General features: G+C 36.3%; 1 protein-coding gene and 1 pseudogene across 1 annotated transcript; both read left to right on the top strand.

Annotated features, from left to right (window-relative positions):
- The first annotated feature begins 1,773 nt into the window (after window positions 1-1,773).
- LOC143657432 (olfactory receptor 14A2-like) lies at window positions 1,774-2,778 on the top strand. Its single transcript, XM_077129809.1, has one exon. The coding sequence runs from the start codon at window positions 1,774-1,776 to the stop codon at window positions 2,776-2,778; it is 1,005 nt and encodes a 334-aa protein (XP_076985924.1).
- Window positions 2,779-3,278: 500 nt separating this feature from the next.
- LOC143657426 (olfactory receptor 6F1-like) overlaps window positions 3,279-10,157 on the top strand; it is a 28,004-nt pseudogene continuing 21,125 nt past the window's right edge.

The following is a 10,157-nucleotide window of genomic DNA, read 5'->3' as shown; positions in this document are numbered from 1 at the left end:
AAAACTTTCACAGCTTGACAGAGAAGCTTGTCCTTTTTTAGAAATGCAGAAACCCAAACTATAAGTTATAATGACAGAAAAGTTTCAAAGGATTCTAGGTGTTCTGTTTTATTTTTCGGGCCATGAAATGGTAAATAAATTCTTCCTTTTGGGAGAAAAATTTTCACCCTCCAGTGAAAATGTTGGGACTATCTCCTTAAGTACATCTGGTAAGTTATCATTTGTCAGGTGGATGAAGAATTTGAATTACTTTAATATAAGAATTTGAAATTTGTTTTAGCAAAATCTTAAAATGTTATCTGTTTCTAGATAATTATAAATAAAAAAAAAACATCTCATAGGTATTTAGGAAATTTAGGGCAGAGACCAAAAGCAATGAAGCTTAACTGCCCATTTATCTACTCTTCTTTCTCCTGTTGATTCTTTGTGTATTTACCCAAACTGAGCAATTTGCAAATGGTTGAAAACAGCCACAGAATTCTCTTTTCACATCTGCTCCATGTTAAATTTTCTGAGCTGTCAGTGTTGTTGCGTTTCTTAATGCATTCTCTCCTCAGTTCCTTGCCCTGTAGGTTCATTTTGTGTCATCTATATTTCAGATTTAAAATCACCCCCAGAAAGAGCACTCCCCACGCCAATCTCAAACAGGTACCCAGTTAATCTTTAAAATAATACCTTATCTTATTATCTGAATAGCACCTGTTTCTACCTGAGGTTTTGCTTTTTGGTTGGCTTACTTATTCTTCATTGTCTGCTCACCACGAAATGCAGCCTTCCAGAAAATAATCTTTAATGTTTAACTCCACCATCTAGCTCATTGTTTGATACATATGCAACACTTCAATTTTTCATTAAATATTTAAGAAGTAATTCTGGATCAATAACTAAAAAATCTAAGATAAATATTTTGAACACTGAAAAAATATATTCAATAGTATAAAAGAATGAACTCTGGAAAAAAACAAGATGAAGAAAAAGTATTCAGTTAAGATGGAGAATATATTTCACCATGGCAAATTCTTAAGTGTCTTTTATAAACAAATTCAACTCTGGACAGTCCCCATGATAATGTGGTTGTAATGTACACGCATGCATTGAGTGGACATGGAAATTTCCTAGATAGTTCAATTATTTCTTTCCCATACTAAATGAGATGTGCAAGATATTTGATTTGCGTGGCCTCAAGAAAACGCAAACATTGGTCACAGAATCTTTATTGTCTCTTGCCTTTATCCATAAGGACATTATTTGATTAGATTATTTAATATTATTAGATTATTTAATACAACTGTGAGTTCATGATTGTACAAGGTATGATAATTGGTAATCTTTTTCCTGTGTTGAGTGTTAGGGATACCAAGATGCTTTAAAGAAATACAACTTCCAATATTTTTTTCCAAAAGATAAAAGGATTTATCATGATGACTGTTACAATAATAGTTTGATGCAAATGTCCTTGTGATTAGAGACTACTGCTTCATTTAATCAAGTTATATCTATCTCATAGTAAGTTGGTTTGAGGCTATGGCATTAGGTAAAACTCTTATAAATGCCATTTGATTTCCTACACTACTTATAAAATCCCTTTACGTAAAAAATGAACAATGACTTTTGTGGGTAACTATGAAGAAGTAACTAAACTTAAGAGACAATTTCATGGCTCTTTTTCAAGGTAATGTTTCTATCAGTATCATTCCAGATAATGGTGTAGATTAATTTCATCTTTTGCATATCTCCTTGACTTGCCAGGAAGTGAAGAGAGAATCTATCGGGATGGGTAATGTCACCTTGTTTTCAGGATTCCTCCTGGTAGGATTTTCTGATGTCCCAGAGCTGCAGACTTTCAGTGGTGTGCTCTTCCTACTGATTTACCTGGCAGCTGTAATGAGTAACCTCATCATCATCGTTCTCATCACCCTAGATCTACAACTCCATACACCCATGTACTTCTTCCTGAAGAACTTATCCTTGTTGGATGTCTTCTTTGTGTCAGTCCCAATTCCCAAATTCATTGTCAACAGCCTAACTCATAATTATTCCATTTCCACTTTAGGGTGTGCATTACAGCTACTTTTAATGACTTCTTTCTCAGCAGGTGAGATATTTATCCTCACAGCCATGTCTTATGACCGCTACCTAGCCATCTGCTATCCTTTGCACTATCATGCCATCATGAGCAGTGGCACTTGTGTATTGATGGCATGCGCTTCCTGGGCTACTGGAGGATTATTTGGAACGGTGTACACGGCTGGCACATTTTCCATGCCCTTCTGTGGCTTCAATATGATCCCACAGTTTTTCTGTGACATTCCCTCATTATTAAGGATTTCCTGCTCTGAAACATTAGTGGTAGTTCATGCAAGTATTTGGATTGGTATGTGTTTAGGTGTGTCTTGCCTCATCTGTATTGTGATTTCTTATATTCATATTTTCTCCACTGTGCTGAAGATTCCCACCACAACAGGTCAGTCAAAAGCTTTCTCTACATGCCTCCCCCATCTCACAGTTTTTACTGTTTTTATCATAACGGCTTGTTTTGTTTATCTCAAGCCATCTTCATATACACCATCAGTTATTAACAAGCTGCTTTCTGTCCTCTACACTGTGATACCTTCAATCCTCAACCCTTTGGTCTACAGCCTGAGGAACAAGGACATAAAACAGGCTCTGATGAGTTTGCTGTCAGAAACACGTATTCAGGAGGCTCATTACATTCAGCACATCCAAGAGTCATCCAGCGACACAGTGCCTGACAGATCACAAATAATGTTTTCATAAATTACCTTACCTTTACCTTTGGAGAGACCCAGAAAGAAAAACAGTGGGCTTATGTTTGTTGTTTTTGCTATAAAGCACATAAACACTCATATGCTCATGTGACTGCTGCAAAGTTCAGATATGTTCATTATACGATACATAATTTTTAGATAGTATGTAATTATCTCTTGCCCTCTGAAAGCAATGGTTTTGTTTCCAAGGTGGTTTCATTTTTTTATATTTTAATAAATTCATTTTACCTATATTACTCATAGATCATGAATGGATGAATCATTTCATGAATATGGGTATAGTACCATGAAAAAAAGGGTATAGTACCATGAAAACAATTTAAGCTACCAAAGTGAGATCATGTGTGTATTTCCTGAAGGTCTTGACTGTCCGATAATAAAATATAGAAAAAAACAAACAACTATAGTGCAGCAGTCTATTGGTCACTCTATCAATGTGCCAAGGTCCATAAAAATCTCAAGAGAGAAACTTAGAACAGAGATAAAGTCATGGAGGAATTTGCATCAAGGCAAGTTCTCAAAGACAGAAAGTGTTCACATAGGTAAGTAGAACTTCCCAGAAGATACCAGGCTGAGATCTGAAACTATAAGAGCTGTGTGTCTCTGTGTCTACTGACCTGAAAAGCCTCATTTCTCCTTGTGTACAGTTAATATTATTTTGTTATATTATTAATTGAGTCTGAAAAGAAACTAGGAAATGGGTTGACATTGTAGCAGAAGGTGCACAATTTTAATGGATTTTCTTCTTTCATCTACTCACTAACACAATGTGAAAATTTATCCTTTATTTTCTATGTAATCTATCTAAAGATTCTGTGTCTTACCAAAATTATTTGCTTTGTTTTATGTTGACTTTGTTGCATCCTTAATTATATTAAAAAAAATCCCTGTGGGTCTTTTTTTGTAGTGTTGTTTTTTGTAGTAGACTTTTTTATATCAGTTTTAAGTTTACAGAAAATTTATGCAGAAAGTACATAGTTTCCATATATCACCTTGTCTCCTACATAGTTTCTCTTTTTATTAATATCCAGCATAGGTATTGTGTATTTTTATAATTTATGAAGCAATATTGATATATTATTTCTATTAGCTAATTCCATAGTTTACATTAGGGTTCCCTTTTTACATTATATAATTCCATGGGTTTTGACAAATGTAATATGCTATTTATTAGCCATTGAATTATCATATAGAATAGTTTCACTGCCCTAAAAATGTCCTGTGCTCCACTAATTCATCCTTCCTACAGTGCCTCTGAATTTTTTTGCCCTACTGAAGTTATAAATGTCTCCATAGTTTTGTCTTTTACAGAACATAGTGTAGTGGAATCAAACAGTATGTGAGATTTTTCAGACTGGTTTTTTTCACAAAGCAATAAAACTTTACATTTTTCATGTCTTTTTGTACTTTGATAGCTCAATTCTTTTTATTGCTGAAAACTCCACCATTGTATCAACCACATGTATTTTTGTATTCACCTATTGAAGAACATATTGATTGTTTACAAATTTAGGCAATTATTAATAAAGTTGCTATAAATATCCATGCACTTATTTTTGCATGGACATAAGCTCTTATGTCATTTGAGTAAATACCTAGGAGCACAATTCCTAGATTGTATGGCTTACCTATGTTGAGCTTTGCCGCTGCACCATCAGCTATGAAACAATGTTTCTATCAGTCCACATCCACACCAGCATTTGGTGTTCACAGTGTTTTGGATTTTAGCCATTCTAGCAGGCGTATGATGATATTATATTGTTGGTTTAATTTGCAGCTCCTATTAATATATGATATTCAACATATTTTCATATGCTCATTTTCCATCTGTATATGTTCTTTGGTGAGGTAGCTGCTCAGACCTTTTGCCCATTTTGTAAATGGCTTGTTTGTTTCCTTATTGTTGAATTTTCGGAGTTCCCCATATATTTTCGATAGAAGAACTTTATCACATATGTGTTCTGCAAATATTTTCTTCAGCTATGGCTTTTTTCATTATATTAACTGTGACTTTCACAGAGTAGATGTCTTAAAATTTTTATTTAGTACAACTTATCAATTTTTTCTTTCATCAATTATATTTTGGTGCTAAATCTAAAAATTAATCATCAAAAAGATGGACACTTAGATTTTCTCCTATGTTATCATCTAGCAGTTCTATACTTTGCATTTTACATTTAGATCTGTGGTCCATTTGGAGCTAATTTTTGTGAAAGATAGAGGGTCTTTGTCTAGAATAATTTCTTTTTGTTTGATGTCTATTTGTTCCAACACCATTTGTTAGCTGCAGATAATACCTTTTCTCCATTGAAGTGCTTTTTTTTTCCTTTATTAAAGATATGCTTACCATACTTATGTGAATCCATTTCTGGGAAGAGCTATTTCTCTATTTTTTCACCAGTACCATCTCATTTTGATCACAGTAGTTTTATAGTAAATCTTAAAGTTGAGAGGACTTATGTCAGTCCGTGAACATATTTTTCCTCATTAACATTTTCTTTTTTAACCATGTCACCAATATTCTATTGTCACTTGGATTAAATAGACAAGCAGATATTGTTTCGTAGTCACATACAATCTGTCTTAATCATCTACCTTAACATCCTCTGAGAACTTTGATCTTTACCATTCCAAAATCAGAACGTAAAATAAAAATAAATTAAAAACTTTCAGAATATATCTTTATGACTTTCCAGAGCGCCCATGTAAATTCACAAAATTATTTGTTGTTTGCCCTTATGAAAGAGAGCTGTTAAACATAATTAAATTTGTTTGTTGTGCACATATTGCTGAGTTACATGGGAAGAGTTGCTAAAACACAACAGATTTTCAGCCTGTCTCTATTAAATTTACAAAATACATCCCTTATGGGAAGTCCCTATGGAGTTGCCTAAGCCTCATTGCCTATAATATGTTTTTACATGGGTAATCACTGAAAATAATGTGTTTTTTCCCCTGCAGAAGGTTAGCAGCCAGTAAATAAAAATGGAATGGCATAATTTGAAAAGTTATAATTTTTAATCACTTATGCTATAATTGATTCAAGCAAGAATCAGCAATGGGTGTTAAAACCATTAAGGGAGGTTTTGTAGTGCAATGAAATATTCACATAGTAACATGATTACAACCATGAATTACATTCTCTATGTTTAAAATTAAGAGAATTGATGATTGTCTCCCTAACCAAGTGATTAAAATTAGTATCAATCATAGTTGTCTTTCTGATGTGCTGGAATTAGTAGAACACATCATCTTTGAAGTGCTCTTTTCAGAAATGTTTAACTGGAGTCAAATTAAGCCACAGATCTATCTCCCAATTGGCATAAAAACAGGATTGTGGAATAAGTTTAAAATGCAATGAAAAACCACTGTACCAATCCAGAATATGGAATTTTTACAATAGACTGACTTGAACTCTTCAGAAAGTCAAATTTATGGCAGAAAACGGATGAGATGGAATCCTTGATTAAAAGAGAACAAAATAATAACATTATATAGAGAAAGCCCCCAAAGAGCCCCCTGAGTGAAAGCAGCAAGCTGTTCCTTACTTCCTCTTGGAACTAATTCTTGAGTTTCCTCTTGAAATTTGTAATCTTTTGGGGATTACAAATTTTGAAATTTTTAATCCCCAAAAGGCAGCTGCATTAGTCAAGCTTCTCAAGAGCAACAGAGCCAACAGGAGATATCTGTAAAATATGAGATTTATTAGTGTTTCACACAACTGTGGGAACACAAGAGTCCAAATTCTGTAGGGCAGGCTGGGAAGCTGGCAACTTTGATGGTGGGTCTTGACACACTTCACAGGAAAAGGTCACTGGCTAAAGAAGAAATGAAAATTCTCTCTTCTACCTTAAAATCTTCAACTGATTGGGTCAAATCCAACCAATTCTATTATCTCTTTTGCAGGAGACATGCCCTTAGTTGATCATTGAGGTAATCAGCCACAGATGGCAATCAACTGACTGATGATGTAATAAACAAGCCTTCTGCTTTATCAACCATCCTTAAAATATCCTTGCAGTAACAGTTAAGCCAGTGCTTGCCTGACCAGGTAACTGGCATTATCACCTGGCCAAGTTGACACCAGAAGCCAACCATCTGTTTTGCTTTGCTAAAACTGCCAGAATGCAATATATCAGAAATGGAACAGCTTTTAAAAAGGAAGTTCAGTAAGTTGCAAGTTTACAGTTCTAAGACTATAAAAAATGTTCAAACTAAGGCATCCAGAGAAAGGCACTGTTCTAGTTTGCTAGCTGCCATAATGCAATATACCAGAAACAGAATGGCTTTTAAAAGGGAGAATTTATTAAGTTGCAAGTTTACAGTTCTAAGGCCGAGAAAATGTCTCAGTTAATCAACTAAGGCTTCTGATATTTCTGATGTTTCCAAAATGTTTCCTCTTTTAAAGGGTTCCAGTAAACTAATCGAGATCCCCCTGGAATTGGTGGAGTCACATCTCCATCTAGTCAGAGATCATGCCCACAATTGGGTGTGTTATACCTCTGTGGAGATGATCTGATCAAAATTTCCAGCCTACAGTATTGAATCAGAATTAAAAGAAATGACTGCCCCCATAAGATTGAATCAGGATTAAACCATGACTTTCTAGGGGTACATAATACATTCAAACCAGCACATTCCACCCTCTGAGCCCCCCAAAAGACATATTGCAGTAATTGCAAATTATATTTGTTACATTTAATATCAAGTCAATATGCTCAAATTAAATGTGATCCTTGCTTTCTAGAGAATATGTAGATATGCTCAGGGAAGTGTATAATAAGACATATTTTTCCACGTATAAAATACATTACCTCCAGTACAAAATTACAAAAGCCTGAAACCATTTCAGTAACAATATAAATACAATACAATACAATACAGTAAAAAATTCTCATCAAAGTCTGTTATGGACATTGTCTGTTCTAAATTTTCTTCCCACTCTGGACCTGTAAAACTCAGTACAAGTTATCTACTGCCAATATACAAAGGAGAGACAGTCATGGGCTACATGTTTCCACTTCCATATAGAGAAATTGGAAGGAACACAGGGTCACTGGACCCATACAGTTCCTAAAACCTGCAGGGAAAACTCCACTGGATTTCAAAATCTGAATCATTTATCCTCAGGGTTTTGAAAACAGCAGTCCAACCCTTTCCTAGGACATATACAGTGTCCTTCTTCTCTCTCCAAATTCAGGGGTGAGTTGCAACACTGGGACTCTTTGGGATGGACCACATTTTTCTTGGCTCCATGCTCTTCATTCATCAGGGCATCACCCAGGATCTCTGCCATCTCTGGGGCACATGATTAATCCCTCCAGAAAAATGGGGTGGCAGCCAGACTTCCCACAAGACCCCACTTATGCACACCAACCTCTCCAAGGCCTGAGGAAACATAACTCTACCTGAACAATGAAGCAGAAGGCACACACTGTGCACACAGGGAAATCTCACCCTTTCCATGTATACAGATCAACATGTTCTCCTGGCCCACGGTTTCCTGGCTCCAGACCTTAGCCTACATGTTTCTCCCTCTGAAGATATTTTTCTCTCACTTTGTCCCTTTTCTTTCCCTTTTAGTTCATACTAGTAGTGGTTCTGTTTATACAGATCTCACAACACTCTTGTTGGTTTTCTCAATATTCTGGGATCATGCCCATCACATGAAAGGACTTTCCACAGCTCCTTCCTTGATAACTCCATCTCCATTGCTGGCTTTTTCTGAAATGACTGTTTCCATGTTTGGTTAAATCCTCACATGGGGCACTGTTCTCTGGGGTCTCACTTTCTGGAAGCCCAGAATTTTCCAGACCATCAATTTCTGGTTTCTTTGTAACCAATATTTCATTTCTCACCTTAACTCTTTCCTGTTTTATGTATTTCACTATAAGCTGCAAGGAGAAACCAGGCTGTACTTCCCACTTTTGATTTGGAAATCTCCTCAGTTAAGTATCCTGGGTGGTTGCCTTTAAATTCTAAATTTCATCCAACAGCAGGAAACAATTTTACGAGATTCTGTGTGACTTTAGAACAAAGGTTGCCTTCCTTCTGGTTAGGCACATTCTTAATTTCTGCCTAAAGCCTTGTCAGAGGTATTTTTAGAGTTCACATTTCTACAAACTGTCTCTTCAAAGCATTTTAGGCCTTCTCTATCAAGCTTCTCACAACTCCACCAGAATCTTCCCCTTTTCCATTCTAAAAGCTATTCTAACTGGTTTGGTATTTGCAAACCACAGCAGCACCCCACTTCTCTGGTACCAAAATCTGTGTTAGTCTGAAAGCTGCCAAAGTGCAATATATCAGAACTGGGCTGGATTTTAAAAAGGGGAATTAAGTTATAAGTTTGCAATTATAAGCTGGTGAAAATGTCCAAATTAAGGCGCCAACAAGAGGTTACCTTACTCAAAAAGGCCAATGTGTCAAGAACATCTATCAGCAAGGAAATCACAGGGCTGGCATCTGCTGGTCCCTTGCTCTTGGGCTCCATTGCTTTCAGCCTCTGTTCCTGTGGGGGCTCCTCACTTTGTTTCTCTGGGGCTGGCTTTATTCTCTTAGCTTCCCTTGGCTCTCTCTAGATTGTGGCTTGCTTACCATCTCATGGTGATTTCTGCTGGGCTTCAAGCATCTCAAATTACCCATGTTCCTGTTCTCTGAAGCAACTGTTCTCCAAGCATCTACATCTGTCAGCTCTGTCAGCTCTGAGGTTTCTGAAGTTTCTCCACCATGTTTTCTCTTTTAAAGGATTCCAGTAAACTAATCAAGACCCACCTGGAATGGCTAGAGTGGAATCTCCATCTAGTCAGATTTCACACCCACAATTGTGTCGCATCTCCATGGAAATAACCTGATCAAAAGTTTCCAGTCTACAGTATTGAATCAGGATGAAAGGAAATGGCTGCTTCCACAAGATTGAATCAGGATTAAAACATGGCTTTTCTAAGGTACATAATACTATCAAACTGGCACACATGGGTCAGATTTAAAGGGCTTTACAGGGACTGTGCAGGAGGTCAGGTTTAGGGAGGGGAAGAGAAGAGGAGAAGGGGTTTTAGTAGTACTGTGTATGTGAGAGAAAGAGGGAGAGAGAGGAGGTGCAGCTAACACTGTAGCAGGTTTAAAAGTAACTTTTACATGTCATCTTAAAACTGTAAGCTAACTGGAAATTGTAGTAGCAGCCTTTAAATGTAAACCTCAGAGCTTGAAGCAGGCTGTAGGGAAAGCTTTTCCTGTCACAAAGGAACAATATGTAAATATAACGTCTGCAGCAGTATGTAAATGTACGTCTGCACCTGGATAAGCCTTTCATCTGTCTCCCTAGACTGGGAGACGCCCTCCCAGGTGACAATGAAGATGTACATCTTGAAG

This window comes from Tamandua tetradactyla, chromosome 2 (assembly GCF_023851605.1).
Source record: "Tamandua tetradactyla isolate mTamTet1 chromosome 2, mTamTet1.pri, whole genome shotgun sequence".
NCBI classification, from domain to species: Eukaryota; Metazoa; Chordata; class Mammalia; order Pilosa; family Myrmecophagidae; genus Tamandua; species Tamandua tetradactyla.
Note: the sequence above shows the minus strand (reverse complement) of the source record. Positions and strands in the feature narration are given on the sequence as shown.

Coding starts and splice junctions, on each gene's coding strand:
- LOC143657432 (XM_077129809.1), top strand. CDS start 1,774: ATGGGTAATGTCACCTTGTTTTCAGGATTCCTCCTGGTAGGATTTTCT.